Source organism: Bufo gargarizans, chromosome 9 (assembly GCF_014858855.1).
Source record: "Bufo gargarizans isolate SCDJY-AF-19 chromosome 9, ASM1485885v1, whole genome shotgun sequence".
Taxonomy (NCBI): domain Eukaryota; kingdom Metazoa; phylum Chordata; class Amphibia; order Anura; family Bufonidae; genus Bufo; species Bufo gargarizans.
In genome coordinates, this window is record NC_058088.1 from 197,003,657 (window position 1) to 197,022,819 (window position 19,163).

Sequence of the window (19,163 nt, forward strand, 5' to 3'; positions counted from 1 at the left end):
GGGTTGCAAATTGCGGTCCCCAATGCACGGAACAGAACCACGACGTCTGTGTGAATAAGCCCTAAGACAGCGAGGAAGCGCCTTATATTTAGAACTGGCGCCGGATGCAACGATGTTATGGAGAGGCCGGTGGATCCGCCGCCAGCACAGGGACTAGAACGCCGGCCCCAAAGACTTCTCTGTCCTGCCGAGTCCACTTCTGGCCTTGGCTGAAAATACTGCACTAAAGGCTTCAGCAAAAACTGCGTGTGTGACCGCAGGCCAACATGTATTCCATCCGCGGGACGGCGTTTAGTGGCGGTCTTACGCTCTCAGCCGCTATGTGCAGCCTCACTTCTCCTTCCTGGAACACACGGAAGACACCAGACACCTCAGGGCAATCAGACTCTATTCACATGTGGCAGATTTGTGCACATATTTCTGCAGAGCATCAGCCAAGTGTGAATTCAGCCTTAAAGGGGGCCTCTCACTTCAGCAAATAGCATTCATTATGTAGACGCAGTTAATACAAGGCACTTACTAATGTATTGTGATTATCCGTATTGCTTCCTCTGCCGGCTGGATTCATTTTTCCATCACATTACACACTGCTTGTTTCCATGGTTATGACCACCCTGCAATCCATCAGTGGTGGTCGTGCTTTCACACTACAGGAAAAAGCCCCAGCCTGTGTGAGCTCCTATGGTCGCGGCCACCGGAGAGGTCAGCACTGTTTCCTACAGTGTGCAAGCATGACCACCACTGCTGGATTGCCGGTGGTCGTAATCATGGAAACGAGCCGTATATACTGTGATGGAAAAGTGAATGCAGCCAGCAGAGGAAGCAATATGGAGAGTCACAATACATTAGTAAGTGCCTTGTATTAACTGCGTCTACAGGATAAATGCCATTCGCTGCAGTGAGAGGACCCCTTTAAGCCTCATTCACACGTCAGTGTTCTCTGCAGATATCACACGTACCCATGCTATATGAAGTAATATACCTCCGTGGTACATAATGTTATACATTGCCATAATATATACTGTAGTGTAATATACCGCCATGCTCAGGGGTGCACTTAGCCTTTCTGCTGCCTGAGGCAAAAACTGAAATGGACCCCCCCTCCCCCGATGACAATTTCTTAACCTAATCCCTTTGCCACAAAAAAAGCACTCACTGCCCATGGCCCTTCCGCTGCCCCCCTCTGTACCTACCTGGCGCTGCCTGAGGCAATCGCCTCACCTGGCCTCATTGGTGGTGCACCCCTGACCATGCTGTATAATGTAATACACCTCCATGCTATATGCTGTAGTGTAATATACCGCTATACTGTATAATGTGATATACCGCTATACTGTATAATGTGATATACCGCTATACTGTATAATGTGATATACCGCTATACTGTATAATGTAATATACCGCTATACTGTATAATGTAATATACCGCTAGATGGGGCCCGGGCAGCAGGTGTTTCTATTAGGACGGGGAATCTCCCTCGGTGTCTGGACATGCGCTGCTGGCACTAAGGTTCTATAAAGGGGCAGACGGCTGTTCTTCACCCGCCAGCAGCCGGTCGCCCCTTCTCCCTTTGTAAGGGCGCGTTCACAAGGGCATTTTGTTTGCGGTTTTTGCAGCCAGTGCCGTGATTCTGCTGCTGTCCGTTTCCGGAGGCACCCCTTAGCTTTGGCTTCAAAAACTGGATGAAAATGCCAGATGTGAAAGGGCCGCAGTGCGCGCGGAGTGTGCGGGCACGCCCGCAGGTCGGCCATCTTATCTGCTGATCTGCTCTTTTCTCTTCTGGAGGTGACCTGTGTCATCATTGTCACCCCGGCCCCCGGTGACCGCCGGGCATCCAGTGCCGCACATTTCCATATCTAGATTTACCCCATTCAATAAAAAGAGATTGGATATAGCAGAACTGAGTCGTATTAAATCTTCACCATGACGGACTCAGCTCTGCTACATCTATACATTGACATAGAATGGAGTTAACCCCCCGCTGCCCGTGTGTTTTGCTAACTAACCTTCCCATGTGTTCTAGTCATCAGAAAGCAAGGTGGCCTCTGCCGTCTGTGACTGCGCCCGGGGAGCGCCTACGGCTGTGGGTGTTTGGAGATGGAGGTAGCAGGCTGGCGCCACCATGACAGGTCTCAGCCTACCTAATTTTTGCATGCACGCACGAAGCCTCTCCTCGAGATTTGACACTCTGCTCTGCAGTTCCTCGTAGTCATAGGCGCCAATCTCCTCCTGAAGCTCGTTTAGCACTGACGTCAGATTCTGGACCTCCTCCTTAAACTGCAATACCAATTTGGCATCGGCTTTGTACTCCTCCAACACTGGGATCAGGGGCCTAAGTTCCTCCATTTTCGCTTTTATTGCCTGCAAGGTTAAAATAAGCTGGTTCAGTGCTCTGCATGCAAAACGTGGCAACACCCTGTCCTGCCCTGCGCTGCCCGGCCCTACATGGGTGCAGTGGTGCCCGAGCCCTGACCCTGCCAGGAGAGAGCCGTCAAAAAATCCTCCGCACAACTTATTTGGGAAAGGCCTTTATTAGTCATTTTGTTTTTCAAATGCAACATCTTATGGTTACATGCTTCGTGGTTTTTCTCAAAACACATACACAAAGGTTTTCTGTTCTTAAAAAACAAACCAAAAAAAAAAAAAAGGCAGAAGGCATTGACAAAGGGTTAAAAATTCTTCATGAAATGCCGCTACATTCACATGCAAAGGAAGATTGGAATTCAACGGGCGGAAGGTTCCTTAGTGACAAAGCTCTAATCGGGAGAATAACGATTACAAAAATAAATTAAAAAGAGGAAAAAAGGAGGAAATTCTGATTGGTGCCCAAACTGTGTCTCTTTCATGGGAACATGGGAGTTAACTCTTCAGTCACTTATTTAGCCCTGCAATCAAGAAAATGAGATAGCGGTGAAGAGTCGGAGCACTGATCTCTGCATTCATCAACAAGCTTCCCCCCAGTGCTGGCACTACACATCCTGCAGGCAGGGGGCGCCAGGTGGCCTCTCGTGTCCCTACCCATCTGGGCTCCCTCTGCGGACGCTGTGACAGACCCCTTTCCCCTGATTTTGCTCTAACGGTGTCTGGTTGGATCTTTAGCGCTTAGCCACATCTCTAATCAAAGTAGAATCAGAATTCATGAGGTTTTCTACTCCAAACCCTACCAAAGCTGAAGTCACTATTTTTACAGTTGCCTCCATGTTGACAGACACATCCTGAACAGAGAACACACAATACTCATATTATATATATACCTGCAGAATGGTGAATGCAGCTCTGGAGTATAGGGCCACGTTCACATTCTATGGCTCCTCGGGTAGGTGTCTATGGCTCCTCGGGTAGGTGTCTATGGCTCCTCGGGTAGGTGTCTATGGCTCCTCGGGTAGGTGTCTATGGCTCCTCGGGTAGGTGTCTATGGCTCCTCGGGTAGGTGTCTATGGCTCCTCGGGTAGGTGTCTATGGCTCCTCGGGTAGGTGTCTATGGCTCCTCGGGTAGGTGTCTATGGCTCCTCGGGTAGGTGTCTATGGCTCCTCGGGTAGGTGTCTATGGCTCCTCGGGTAGGTGTCTATGGCTCCTCGGGTAGGTGTCTATGGCTCCCCGTGTAGGTGTCTATGGCTCCCCGTGTAGGTGTCTATGGCTCCCCGTGTAGGTGTCTATGGCTCCCCGTGTAGGTGTCTATGGCTCCTCGTGTAGGTGTCTATGGCTCCTCGTGTAGGTGTCTATGGCTCCTCGTGTAGGTGTCTATGGCTCCTCGTGTAGGTGTCTATGGCTCCTCGTGTAGGTGTCTATGGCTCCTCGTGTAGGTGTCTATGGCTCCTCGTGTAGGTGTCTATGGCTCCTCGTGTAGGTGTCTATGGCTCCCCGTGTAGGTGTCTATGGCTCCCCGTGTAGGTGTCTATGGCTCCCCGTGTAGGTGTCTATGGCTCCTCGTGTAGGTGTCTATGGCTCCTCGTGTAGGTGTCTATGGCTCCTCGTGTAGGTGTCTATGGCTCCTCGTGTAGATGTCTATGGCTCCTCGTGTAGGTGTCTATGGCTCCTCGTGTAGATGTCTATGGCTCCCCGTGTAGGTGTCTATGGCTCCTCGTGTAGATGTCTACGGCTCCTCGTGTAGGTGTCTACGGCTCCTCGTGTAGGTGTCTATGGCGCCTCACAGTATGGTACAGTGACAGCAGCGGTGCCAGCGCCGTCCGCCCCGAATCTGCCTGGTTTGACCCTGGTTGCTTAAGCTATATCATTACTGCAGCTGCAGATGGTATAATTGGTATCGGCCCTGGACGCTCCACCAGCTGAGAGGAGATGGTCCTCTAAGTGCTGAGAAGGGAATCGTCATCTATGGAGCAACTTTTCAGACATTGTAAGGCAATCGCTTATAAAGTAACTCCATTATGAAAAACTATTACCCAAAACTGTTCCCTTCTGGAGGGCCTATAGATTCATTTACAGCAGCGGGTGGCATGGGCGCCAAGTGTCGTCTGTATGGTCTGGTAATGGACTCCATATTATACTGTGCTGCGGTATCTGACTCTATAGGGCAGGGGTCCGCAACCTCCGGAAAGCCAGCTGTTGTGAAACTACAACTCTCAGCATGTGCACTTCCATAGTTTTTCTTGTAACTCCCATAGAAGTGCATAGAGCATGCTGGGAGTTGTAGTTACACAACAGCTGGAGGTTGCTGATCTCCGCTATAGGGACATATAAGGAGCCTGTGCCGGGATTAGACGTCTCTTGCTGTAGCTCCATTGAGCCGGTCAGTGATGTCCATGTTCCTGGATCAATAATCCTCCAAAATGCACATTGTGACGTCACTCCGGCATCACTAATGTGTCTAGAGTCCTCCAAGATGTCGGCTGGCTATTCTTTGTGCAAGGCTGTAGCTGCCTCGTAGGTCTCCACCATGGCGCTATCAGCCGTCTGTGCCATCCGCCAGCGCTAATCAGATGATTCTAAAAATCTATTCCGGTGGAGTCCCCCTTTAGGCTTCAGTCATTTCACTAGTGCCGAGACTACAGGCAAAGCTCCTATACCCAACAGCGTCCCTTACAGTGAACGCAGGCGCCTGCGCAGGTATCTGGGTACGGATGCTGCACTGAAGAGGAGAGGATGTGAATCCGGATCCCAGTAGCTGCCGCCCCTGAGGGCCCCTTAATGTCAAGGCCATAGGGTCGGTGTGATGCCTGCGGTGTGTGTAATCTGCATGTAGTGGCATCATTGTGTGTCGTCTGCTCTAACGATCCTCCGTACATGGAGCTCCAGCAGGGTTCTATCTGACCCATTAGCAGAGAGAGATGGCCATAAGAGAGCGGGTTTATTTAGTCACGCCAGCCACGCGTACATCAATTCCCCCTAATTAACACGTGTCACGCCTCGTCACACCTCATTTCTGCTGAAGAATTGGTCTCTCCAATCTCGTTATCTGTGGATGAGGCCACCTCACTATCCGAAATCCTCCGTCATCTGCATGGAGTCCGTGCAGACGGGTCAATGTACAGCTAGCCTGATGTGTGAGGGGCAGCAGTCCTCATGTGGCCCTGGAGGCGGCTGGAGCAGGAGCTCATGAATTTTACATGTTCTCCAGCCTTGTCTCAATATCATCATTTCACTTCAAAAGATACTAAAAGGTTGAACTCCCCTCCTCCCCAGTCTCTGCGCTGGATATAACGGTATGCGGAGAACGTGTAATGTGAAATAGACCCCCCGCAACCACTAAACACTCATTTAGCAGAGTATACTATAGGTACAGTCTGCTTAAAAAGATAAGTGACTTGTAATGATTCTCTGCTACATCCTGTATTATACTCCAGAGCTGCACTCACTATTCTGCTGGTGCAGTCACTGTGTACATACATTACTTATCCTGTACTGATCCTGAGTGACATCCTGTATTATACTCCAGAGCTGCACTCACTATTCTGCTGGTGCAGTCACTGTGTACATACATTACTTATCCTGTACTGATCCTGCGTTACATCCTGTATTATACTCCAGAGCTGCACTCACTATTCTGCTGGTGCAGTCACTGTGTATATACATTACTTATCCTGTACTGATCCTGAGTTACATCCTGTATTATACTCCAGAGCTGCACTCACTATTCTGCTGGTGCAGTCACTGTGTACATACATTACTTATCCTGTACTGATCCTGAGTTACATCCTGTATTATACTCCAGAGCTGCACTCACTATTCTGCTGGTGCAGTCACTGTGTACATACATTACTTATCCTGTACTGATCCTGGGTTACATCCTGTATTATACTCCAGAGCTGCACTCACTATTCTGCTGCTGCAGTCACTGTGTACATACATTACTTATCCTGTACTGATCCTGAGTTACATCCTGTATTATACTCCAGAGCTGCACTCACTATTCTGCTGGTGCAGTCACTGTGTACACACATTACTTATCCTGTACTGATCCTGAGTTACATCCTGTATTATACTCCAGAGCTGCACTCACTATTCTGCTGGTGCAGTCACTGTGTACATACATTACTTATCCTGTACTGATCCTCAGTTACATCCTGTATTCTACTCCAGAGCTGCACTCACTATTCTGCTGGTGCAGTCACTGTGTACATACATTACTTATCCTGTACTGATCCTGAGTTACATCCTGTATTCTACTCCAGAGCTGCACTCACTATTCTGCTGGTGCAGTCACTGTGTACATACATTACTTATCCTGAGTTACATCCTGTATTATACTCCAGAGCTGCACTCACTATTCTGCTGGTGCAGTCACTGTGTACATACATTACTTATCCTGTACTGGTCCTGAGTTACATCCTGTATTATACTCCAGAGCTGCACTCACTATTCTGCTGGTGCAGTCACTGTGTACATACATTACTTATCCTGTACTGATCCTGAGTTACATCCTGTATTATACTCCAGAGCTGCACTCACTGTTCTGCTGGTGCAGTCACTGTGTACAGACATTACTTATCCTGTACTGATCCTGAGTTACATCCTGTATTATACTCCAGAGCTGCACTCACTATTCTGCTGGTGCAGTCACTGTGTACATACATTACTTATCCTGTACTGATCCTGAGTTACATCCTGTATTATACTCCAGAGCTGCACTCACTATTCTGCTGGTGCAGTCACTGTGCACATACATTACTTATCCTGTACTGATCCTGAGTTACATCCTGTATTATACTCCAGAGCTGCACTCACTATTCTGCTGGTGCAGTCACTGTGCACAGACATTACTTATCCTGTACTGATCCTGAGTTACATCCTGTATAATACTCCAGAGCTGCACTCACTATTCTGCTGGTGCAGTCACTGTGTACATACATTACTTATCCTGTACTGATCCTGAGTTACATCCTGTATTATACTCCAGTGCTGCACTCACTATTCTGCTGGTGCAGTCACTGTGTACATACATTACTTATCCTGTACTGATCCTCAGTTACATCCTGTATTCTACTCCAGAGCTGCACTCACTATTCTGCTGGTGCAGTCACTGTGTACATACATTACTTATCCTGTACTGATCCTGAGTTACATCCTGTATTCTACTCCAGAGCTGCACTCACTATTCTGCTGGTGCAGTCACTGTGTACATACATTACTTATCCTGAGTTACATCCTGTATTATACTCCAGAGCTGCACTCACTATTCTGCTGGTGCAGTCACTGTGTACATACATTACTTATCCTGTACTGATCCTGAGTTACATCCTGTATTATACTCCAGAGCTGCACTCACTATTCTGCTGGTGCAGTCACTGTGTACATACATTACTTATCCTGTACTGATCCTGAGTTACATCCTGTATTATACTCCAGAGCTGCAATCACTAGTCTGCTGGTGCAGTCACTGTGTACAGACATTACTTATCCTCTACTGATCCTGAGTTACATCCTGTATTATACTCCAGAGCTGCACTCACTATTCTGCTGGTGCAGTCACTGTGTACATACATTACTTATCCTCTACTGATCCTGAGTTACATCCTGTATTATACTCCAGAGCTGCACTCACTATTCTGCTGGTGGAGTCACTGTGTACATACATTACTTATCCTGTACTGATCCTGAGTTACATCCTGTATTATACTCCAGAGCTGCACTCACTATTCTGCTGGTGCAGTCACTGTGTACATACATTACTTATCCTGAGTTACATCCTGTATTATACTCCAGAGCTGCACTCACTATTCTGCTGGTGCAGTCACTGTGTACATACATTACTTATCCTGTACTGATCCTGAGTTACATCCTGTATTATACTGCAGAGCTGCACTCACTATTCTGCTAGTGCAGTCACTGTGTACATACATTACTTATCCTGTACTGATCCTGAGTTACATCCTGTATTATACTCCAGAGCTGCACTCACTATTCTGCTGGTGCAGTCACTGTGTACAGACATTACTTATCCTCTACTGATCCTGAGTTACATCCTGTATTATACTCCAGAGCTGCACTCACTATTCTGCTGGTGCAGTCACTGTGTACATACATTACTTATCCTCTACTGATCCTGAGTTACATCCTGTATTATACTCCAGAGCTGCACTCACTATTCTGCTGGTGGAGTCACTGTGTACATACATTACTTATCCTGTACTGATCCTGAGTTACATCCTGTATTATACTCCAGAGCTGCACTCACTATTCTGCTGGTGCAGTCACTGTGTACATACATTACTTATCCTGTACTGATCCTGAGTTACATCTTGTATTATACCCCAGAGCTGCACTCACTATTCTGCTGGTGCAGTCACTGTGCACATACATTACTTATCCTGTACTGATCCTGAGTTACATCCTGTATTATACTCCAGAGCTGCACTCACTATTCTGCTGGTGCAGTCACTGTGTACAGACATTACTTATCCTGTACTGATCCTGAGTTACATCCTGTATAATACTCCAGAGCTGCACTCACTATTCTGCTGGTGCAGTCACTGTGTACATACATTACTTATCCTGTACTGATCCTGAGTTACATCCTGTATTATACTCCAGTGCTGCACTCACTATTCTGCTGGTGCAGTCACTGTGTACATACATTACTTATCCTGTACTGATCCTCAGTTACATCCTGTATTCTACTCCAGAGCTGCACTCACTATTCTGCTGGTGCAGTCACTGTGTACATACATTACTTATCCTGTACTGATCCTGAGTTACATCATGTATTATACTCCAGAGCTGCACTCACTATTCTGCTGGTGCAGTCACTGTGTACATACATTACTTATCCTGTACTGATCCTGAGTTACATCCTGTATTATACTCCAGAGCTGCACTCACTATTCTGCTGGTGCAGTCACTGTGTACATACATTACTTATCCTGTACTGATCCCGAGTTACATCCTGTATTATACTCCAGAGCTGCACTCACTATTCTGCTGGTGCAGTCACTGTGTACACACATTACTTATCCTGTACTGATCCTGAGTTACATCCTGTATTATACTCCAGAGCTGCACTCACTATTCTGCTGGTGCAGTCACTGTGTACATACATTACTTATCCTGAGTTACATCCTGTATTATACCTCAGAGCTGCACTCACTATTCTGCTGGTGCAGTCACTGTGTACATACATTACTTATCCTGAGTTACATCCTGTATTATACTCCAGAGCTGCACTCACTATTCTGCTGGTGCAGTCACTGTGTACATACATTACTTATCCTGTACTGATCCCGAGTTACATCCTGTATTATACTCCAGAGCTGCACTCACTATTCTGCTGGTGCAGTCACTGTGTACACACATTACTTATCCTGTACTGATCCTGAGTTACATCCTGTATTATACTCCAGAGCTGCACTCACTATTCTGCTGGTGAAGTCACTGTGTAAATAGGCAATAAAACATCAGCTGAACTCCTAATATACAGAGATGACACTTTATAGAATTGACCAAAACAAGCCATTGTTCAGACAGTCCAGAAGCAGAGGATGCTGGAAGATTTGAGCTCTGAAGCTGCAGAATTTAGAAAGTGCCTCATCTGTCTGTTTAGAATGATTCTATATGTAACCTGAAGATACATTTTATGGTAACAATCCCTTCTTTAGGGGGCATACATGCGACTGTATCCGTTTTACGGTCTGATCCTGCACTTTTCGTGGCCCCTATCCTATTCTATCCTAGTCTGCAAAACCGAGAAGAATAGGACATGTTCTATATTTTGCGGCTCAGCCTCACAGATACAGGTGACATCCACGGCTGTCCGCATTGTTTGCAACCCCATAGAAATGAATGGGTTCTCATCTGATCTGCAAATAATGCGGATCAAGCACGGACCGAAAATACGGTTGTGTGAATTCACCCTTTTCTGTATCTGTGACATTGATGGTTTTGTTTCTGGTGTTTGATCTCTTACACCCGACCGGTCAGTGTCCGCGTCTCGCACTGTCTACAGCTCTGACCTGGTCAGTCTCATCTTGGGCCGAGGGGAGATGTGCTGGGACTGCGCTCACCTGCTCTCAGTTTCTGTTCTTAGTCAGTAACCTGATCGTGTCTGTAGTGTGTGTGTAGTCTGTGTATGTGTGTAATGAATGCGCGTGTGAGTGTGTGTCTGTAATGTGTGTGTGTGTGTGTCTGTAATGTGTGTGTGTAGTTATATGTGTGTGTGTGTGTGTAATGTGTGTAGTTATATGTGTGTGTGCCTGTAATGTGTGTAGTTATATGTGTGTGTGCCTGTAATGTGTGTAGTTATATGTGTGTGTGCCTGTAATGTGTGTAGTTATATGTGTATGTGTGTGTGTGTAATGTGTGTAGTTATATGTGTGTGTAATGTGTGTAGTTATATGTGTGTGTAATGTGTGTAGTTATATGTGTGTGTAATGTGTGTAGTTATATGTGTGTGTAATGTGTGTAGTTATATGTGTGTGTAATGTGTGTAGTTATATGTGTGTAATGTGTGTAGTTATATGTGTATGTGTGTGTCTGTAATGTGTGTAGTTATATGTGTGTGTAATGTGTGTAGTTATATGTGTGTGTAATGTGTGTAGTTATATGTGTGTGTAATGTGTGTAGTTATATGTGTGTAATGTGTGTAGTTATATGTGTATGTGTGTGTCTGTAATGTGTGTAGTTATATGTGTGTGTAATGTGTGTAGTTATATGTGTGTGTAATGTGTGTAGTTATATGTGTGTAGTTCTATGTGTGTAATGTGTGTAGTTCTATGTGTGTAATGTGTGTAGTTCTATGTGTGTAATGTGTGTAGTTCTATGTGTGTAATGTGTGTAGTTCTATGTGTGTAATGTGTGTAGTTCTATGTGTGTAATTCTATGTAGTTCTATGTGTGTAATGTGTGTAGTTCTATGTGTGTAATGTGTGTAGTTCTATGTGTGTAATGTGTGTAGTTCTATGTGTGTAATTCTATGTAGTTCTATGTGTGTAATGTGTGTAGTTATATGTGTGTAATTATATGTGTGTAATGTGTGTAGTTCTATGTGTGTAATGTGTGTAGTTCTATGTGTGTAATGTGTGTAGTTCTATGTGTGTAATGTGTGTAGTTCTATGTGTGTAGTTCTATGTGTGTAATGTGTGTAGTTCTATGTGTGTAATGTGTGTAGTTCTATGTGTGTAATGTGTGTAGTTCTATGTGTGTAGTTCTATGTGTGTAATGTGTGTAATGTGTGTAGTTATATGTGTGTAATGTGTGTAGTTATATGTGTGTAATGTGTGTGCGATTGACCAGTTGCTGTATTTGCAGTGTAGCTGATGTCAGACTGGTTTTCTAAAGGGAACATCAAAGGTTTTCTGAGATTTTGTTACTGATGACCGATCCTCTGTATAGGTCATCAGCGCCTGATCGGCTGTTTGAGACACCCAGGACCCCCGCCGATCAGCTGTTTGAGAAGGCATCGGCTCGCCCTGACCATCTCGCAGGTTACCACGCACATTGTACAGTGGCCGTGCTTGGTATCGTGGTCACACAATAGGCCACGAGGGGCTCCTAGGCCGGTGATATCACGGTCACGTGGCCATGTCAGCTGATCGGCGGTGGTCCCGGGTGTCAGACCCCACCCATCAGATAATGTAAGATCAGTAAAACAAAAATCTCTGAAGACCCCTGTAACATTGTAGAGAGAAGTGTCGGGCATGGCCTCTAGACGTGGACCACGCAGGACGGCGGTTATCTGTACGTGGTCACTGTTTCTGCTTTCTGGGTTTATGATTCTTTTTGTGATTTTTGCCCCCGCTTCCTGTAAGAATCTGACTGGGATGTGATGGAGTCTAACCTTCTCCTCCTTCTAGTTGCCTTTCATTATTATCCTGAGCAGATATCATCAGATTATCACCGGCAGCAGAGAGGAGACGCCCGGCAAACATTTCACCTGCAGGCCCTAGCCTCAGGCGGACGATACTTTGTAACATCTGGAGTCTTGCTGCTACATTGTACCAGGAATCTTCTCTGCAGGGTTTCAGTGTGAGGGGACATAATAACATTCGGAAAATTTTGGAAAAAAATTAACTTTTAGTTTTTGATGAGGAAAGGGGTGCGGAGAATCTGCGAGCTCAGACTGCTGGTATTACTGGGGTGAAGCAGGCCGACACGGATGAAATGTTTGCAGGGCGTGTCCTTTACATAGGCATTGTGTAGTGCTCCAGCTGCTGTATGACCACAGGCATGAGGTCTGCTGGGACTTGTAGTGCAGCACCAGTTAGAGCAGTACAGGCCGCCTATGGCTGCACTCTGGAGGCTCACCCACCTTGAACTGTCTCGCCTGGTGCTGTCTGTGAGACTCCTCCACCTGTTTAAACTTGGACTCCAGGCCCTTCATCTGGTTCTCCATCCGCTCCACGTACTGCAGGTCCCTCTGGGTTCTCCTGTCCAGCACCTCTATGGACTGGGACATGTTCTGCACCTGCAGAGAGAAGGCGTACAGCGTAAGCAGCACACCGGCAGCCGCACGAGGACAATGAGGGTTGTAGTACACAGGATTCACTTACTGATCAGATACCTGGGCATGTAGGTAAGTAGTAAAGCCTCAGGCCTATGTAGTGATGTCTCTAATGGTCTGTGAGCCGACTACTCATTCTGATGTCTGACAACCAGCTCCTACCTACCTCAGGTGCAGGAGTGCTCACTTACCTGACAGGACACGGAGGCGGCAACTTTCCATTTCATCCTGCCTCAGTATATCCGACCTTTAACCCCTAGTTCTCCACATCCAGATTGTCATCATTCCCTATAGGTCGGGGCCCCGTATGTAATCATTCCCTATAGGTCGGGGCCCCGTATGTAATCATTCCCTATAGGTCGGGGCCCCGTATGTAATCATTCTCTATAGGTCGGGGCCCCGTATGTAATCATTCCCTATAGGTCGGGGCCCCGTATGTAATCATTCTCTATAGGTCGGGGCCCCGTATGTAATCATTCCCTGTAGGTCGGGGCCCCGTATGTAATCATTCCCTATAGGTCGGGGCCCCGTATGTAATCATTCCCTATAGGTCGGGGCCCCGTATGTAATCATTCTCTGTAGGTCGGGGCCCTGTATGTAATCATTCCCTATAGGTCGGGGCCCCGTATGTAATCATTCCCTGTAGGTCGGGGCCCCGTATGTAATCATTCCCTATAGGTCGGGGCCCCGTATGTCATCATTCCCTATAGGTCGGGGCCCCGTATGTAATCATTCCCTGTAGGTCGGGGCCCCGTATGTCATCATCCCCTATGGGTCGGGGCCCCGTATACCTCGTATCTCACGCGCTCACCTTTTCTAGTAGCTGCCGGAGCTGCTTTGTCCTGGCGTCTCGTGAGCACATGGTCTGTTGGGGGGCCACCACCGTGCATATGCATCGCCCCTCGCTGTCCTGGGCAGAGCTGTACACCTGCCAGCTTTCTTCTGGGTTGGTCGGCAACACCTAGAAATTGATGAGAGGGCAAAATATGTGATAGAATTAGAAACATAGAAAGACGGAGGAAGGAGAGGAATTCAGGTCCTATCGTTGAGCGCCCGTGGGATGCGAATATACGGTATACTGGTGTATATACTCTGTACTGGAAATCTGTCCGACTGTCAGCTCTGCGACCCACACGACTGACTGTTCTAACAGGAATTTCCATCAATACAACGAGGACGTAGAAAACCCTCATCTGTATAGCGAGGACGCCGATCATGGGCTCCGCTGGGAAACGGGTAGAAGCCTCTTCCCGACAAGAACATTCCCAAAAAGCTCCTCAATATTCCCGTCTCCTACCAACCGAGCACTAAGGGCAGTGGACATGCTACAGACTCTGGGGGCTGTGAGCCGAGTCACGGGGGCCTCGTAGGAAAGATACCTCACCCCGTCCGCTTTATAGAAACCGTTTTCTCCCCTCTGTACGCGTAATATTATGGCGATAATAGATCCTGCACATAATGTAACGGAGAGAACAATATAATATGAAGATAATAGTGTGAACAGGACAACGCAATAAATGACATAAATATCACAGGGCTGTGTATACCGTAATACAATGTAACGTCAGACTGTAATAAATGATACCGTTTATATAAAATAATATGACATAATGTAACGCCATAAATATGACTAGAATGGAATACAATCCTCTATAATACAATGTAACAGTATGCATGTAATGTATCGTGGGCCATAATAGATGATACGTAATGTAACCCTATAGCGATCATAGGACTGTATACTGTAATACTATGTAACAATAGGAATATAATCCTCTATAATACAACGTAACAATATAAAACAATCCTCTATAATACAATGTAACAGTATGCATGTAATGTATTGTGGGCCATAATAGATGATACGTAATGTAACCCTATAACGACCATAGGACTGTAATACAATGTAACAATAGGAATACAATCCTCTATAATACAATGTAACAATAGGAATACAATCCTCTATAATACAATGTAACAATATAAAACAATCCTCTATAATACAATGTAACAGTATGCATATAATGTATTGTGGGCCATAATAGATGATACATAATGTAACCCTATAGCGACCATAGGACTGTATACTGTAATACTATGTAACAATATAAAACAATCCTCTATAATACAATGTAACAGTATGCATGGAATGTATCGTGGGCCATAATAGATGATACATAATGTAACCCTATAGCGATGATAGGACTGTATACTGTAATACTATGTAACAATAGGAGATAGCAGGGCGCTTGGTTATAATGTAGCACCCGCTGTGTGTTCTGCTGTGTGTTGGGCATTACCACTGCCCCCAATTTAATCGTCCTCTATACATTAGCTCTTTGGGGGGCAGGTGAGACACGGGGGTCTGCTCCATCTGTGTCATGCCTGTAAATCCCCCAAATAGACCCTATAAATGTGTGATCCGCAGACATGTCCCTTTGTTTTGGGGGCATTAGGTGAGCTTGTATCAGAGACCCGTCCTGGCAGGGGTCTATAGAGGAGAAGGGCAGGGACCCCCGGCAGCCTCCTCCATCCTCCAGCCTCCATGTCTCCCTGCTATGCTAATGAAGACGGTAGCATTTGTGTCATCTCTCATGATGACGACCTCTATAATGATCCTACTAATGAGAAGAGCCCCCCCCCCCCCCCAGGACTGCCCCCCTAAACTGAAGGACACGCAGATCTCCGGTAAGGGTTAAATGCACGGCTAGGACATACCCCCCTCCCCGGTAACTTACGCCGGTGCTCCTATCCAGCGTGCCAGCATTGGCCGCCGTTAGCTTGGTGGTGTTTAAGCCCACCAGCGAGGGCAGGGTCTGCGACATCCAGTTGGTGATCATGGCCATGGTGCTCAGGACAACCCCAATTTTGAGTAAAGGCACCGACATCTCTGCTTGGCTTCCCTCCTCCAGCAGACCTTCATGCTGCAGGGACCGGGCAGGTGGCTTCAGACTGCAGGGAGCTTGCAGGTGACATTGGCGCCTCCCGGGAGTCCAGCAGGGCCAGGCGCTTTTTAGACATCTTCTTGCACGGGAAAAGCCGAGCCTCGATCTCTGTCCGCCGCTGGCCGCAGGCTGCTCCTAGACCGGAGACGCAGAGGAGTGGGGTGTGTTGTCTCCGTGATCTCCTCTTCCGGAAGAGGTTATTTTAAGAGCGTTCCCGCTGCTCGCACCAAGTCTCCAGATCCCTTCCGAGCTGTGCAATTGACATGCAACTTACTGCTGGGAGGAAGGCTGGGGCTGGACCAGGGCTGGGAGGAGGCTGGGAGGAAGGCTGGGGCTGGGAGGAAGGCTGGGGCTGGACCAGGGCTGGGAGGAGGCTGGGGCTGGGAGGAAGGCTGGGGCTGGACCAGGGCTGGGAGGAGGCTGGGAGGAAGGCTGGGGCTGGGAGGAAGGCTGGGGCTGGACCAGGGCTGGGAGGAGGCTGGGGCTGGGAGGAAGGCTGGGGCTGGACCAGGGCTGGGAGGAGGCTGGGGCTGGGAGGAAGGCTGGGGCTGGACCAGGGCTGGGAGGAGGCCGGGGCTGGACCAGGGCTGGGAGGAGGCTGGGGCTGGGAGGAAGGCTGGGGCTGGGAGGAAGGCTGGGGCTGGACCAGGGCTGGGAGGAGGCCGGGGCTGGACCAGGGCTGGGAGGAGGCTGGGGCTGGACCAGGGCTGGGAGGAGGCTGGGGCTGGGAGGAAGGCTGGGGCTGGACCAGGGCTGGGAGGAGGCTGGGAGGAAGGCTGGGGCTGGGAGGAAGGCTGGGGCTGGACCAGGGCTGGGAGGAGGCTGGGGCTGGGAGGAAGGCTGGGGCTGGACCAGGGCTGGGAGGAGGCTGGGGCTGGGAGGAAGGCTGGGGCTGGACCAGGGCTGGGAGGAGGCTGGGGCTGGGAGGAAGGCTGGGGCTGGACCAGGGCTGGGAGGAGGCTGGGGCTGGACCAGGGCTGGGAGGAGGCTGGGGCTGGACCAGGGCTGGGAGGAGGCTGGGGCTGGGAGGAAGGCTGGGGCTGGACCAGGGCTGGGAGGAGGCTGGGGCTGGACCAGGGCTGGGAGGAGGCTGGGGCTGGGAGGAGGCTGGGGCTGGACCAGGGCTGGGAGGAGGCTGGGGCTGGGAGGAAGGCTGGGGCTGGACCAGGGCTGGGAGGAGGCTGGGGCTGGACCAGGGCTGGGAGGAGGCTGGGGCTGGGAGGAAGGCTGGGGCTGGGAGGAAGGCTGGCGCTGGTTTGGTGTACGAAGACGCCAGCTGATGTCACATGCTTTATTCGCTGCCTCCTCTACGCCCCCCCCCCCCCCCCCTCCACTTGTCATCTGGGCTCTCAAAGGACAGGAGCCTTTTAGGGGAGAGAAGATCCAAGCGCAAGAAATGTGTTAATTAGGGGATCACGTGACTTAATGGATGACATATTTCTGGAGCCCACCCCGGGGATGGTGGTACCCCTCCCCTCCCCCGTCCTAATTACTGACGGCACCTGAGCAAGTAGAACACTCGGATCTACCAAAGTGTATGACTGGCCCTAACCAGAAGTCATGTGGCCCCGTAGCCAAATGAGAAGGGCCCCGCCACCTAATGACAGGAAACCGCGGCAGTAATTAGCGGTCTGGATAACAGCGCCATATAGCACTGTCACCACCTGGATCTACAGGAGGGCACCATGTGGTGGCCCCCTTATCCTCAGGGCCCCCATATTAATATGGAAATGGGATTGTGAGAATCTGTGCACAGGAGGAGTAGCCCCATCATCTCAGCAGACGGATCCGCTCCGGGTTCTGCTTCCCCTTTTCCTACAGATTTCTCCTCACTAATTTGTGGTCATCGGGACCAGCCAGACATGGCAGTGAAGGAGTTAAGTGGCGACAGTGATGGATGGGGAGCGCGCTGCGCAGGTTCCTTCGGGGAATGCGTTAGATCCGGACAGGAGCTCAGGTACGAGAGCCATCAGCATCCTCTAGGTAAACCGTGCGGTCCACAGGCAGAGCCCCCCGGGGGGGCTGTGTGCACAGACAGCAGGGGAAGTGTGGAGTGCTGCCGCCATCTGCTGCTCCGCTCTGGTACTGCAGCCTGTGCGCGCAGCAGGATTCTGGGCCTTGGTAAACAGGACCATCTCAGGGAATGGACAATAGGAGGATAGATCACAGGGGACGCTCTTCTGTAGCGGTATTGCCATGATCTAAGCATTCTTAGCATTGCAGCTGTATGGCCTACTTCACAGGACAGGAGCCCACCACCATGCCCCACTTTACCCCGCGCCGCGACCGTGGCACCCAATAAAAGGCGCATTACGTCTGCATGAGCGCGGAGTCACCTGTGGTGTCGTCAGGGGAGATGATTTTTATCATGACCTGTGTGCTCTGTATTGACTGATAATGCTGTGCATGCTGGGAGTTGTAGTTACATCTGTAGAGACATTGCCATAGACCCTCTAATGGCAGCAGAGATGTCATCGCATTGTTCAGGGTGATGATGGGGGTTCCCAGTAAGGTACTTCGTGCAGGTATAATAATAATAATACTCCTATAGCGCCGCCATATTCCTCAGCGCTTTACAGATTCATAGGTTCATGTACGAAACAAAAGTAACCGCTAATATGTAACTGAGACAGGAGGAGTCAGGGCCCTGGTCACAAGAGCTTACACTCTAGGAGGAAGCAGGAGTCAGGGCCCTGGTCACAAGAGCTTACACTCTAGGAGGAAGCAGGAGTCAGGGCCCTGGTCACAAGAGCTTACACTCTAGGAGGAAGCAGGAGTCAGGGCCCTGGTCACAAGAGCTTACACTCTAGGAGGAAGCAGAAGTCAGGGCCCTGGTCACAAGAGCTTACGCTCTAGGAGGAAGCAGAAGTCAGGGCCCTGGTCACAAGAGCTTACAATCTAGGAGGAAGCAGAAGTCAGGGGCCTGGTCACAAGAGCTTACAATCTAGGAGGAAGCAGGAGTCAGGGCCCTGGTCACAAGAGCTTACACTCTAGGAGGAAGCAGAAGTCAGGGCCCTGGTCACAAGAGCTTACAATCTAGGAGGAAGCAGGAGTCAGGGCCCTGGTCACAAGAGCTTACACTCTAGGAGGAAGCAGGAGTCAGGGCCCTGGTCACAAGAGCTTACACTCTAGGAGGAAGCAGGAGTCAGGGCCCTGGTCACAAGAGCTTACACTCTAGGAGGAAGCAGAAGTCAGGGCCCTGGTCACAAGAGCTTACACTCTAGGAGGAAGCAGGAGTCAGGGCCCTGGTCACAAGAGCTTACAATCTAGGAGGAAGCAGAAGTCAGGGCCTGGTCACAAGAGCTTACAATCTAGGAGGAAGCAGAAG

General features: G+C 49.0%; 1 protein-coding gene across 3 annotated transcripts in view; it reads right to left on the reverse strand.

The window, feature by feature from the left end:
- Window positions 1-19,163, reverse strand: part of OLFM1 (olfactomedin 1) — a 58,135-nt gene that overhangs the window by 13,734 nt on the left and 25,238 nt on the right. For 2 of the 3 annotated variants that reach the window (XM_044305367.1, XM_044305369.1), the window contains exons 2-4: window positions 13,702-13,851; window positions 12,699-12,854; window positions 2,143-2,362 (exon numbers count right to left, since the gene is read on the reverse strand). In XM_044305367.1, the coding sequence (XP_044161302.1) occupies window positions 2,143-2,362; window positions 12,699-12,854; window positions 13,702-13,851 (526 nt within the window). Of the gene's footprint in view, window positions 1-2,142; window positions 2,363-12,698; window positions 12,855-13,701; window positions 13,852-15,628; window positions 16,123-19,163 lie in introns of those variants that run through there. The other variant, XM_044305366.1, reaches the window with a different exon arrangement.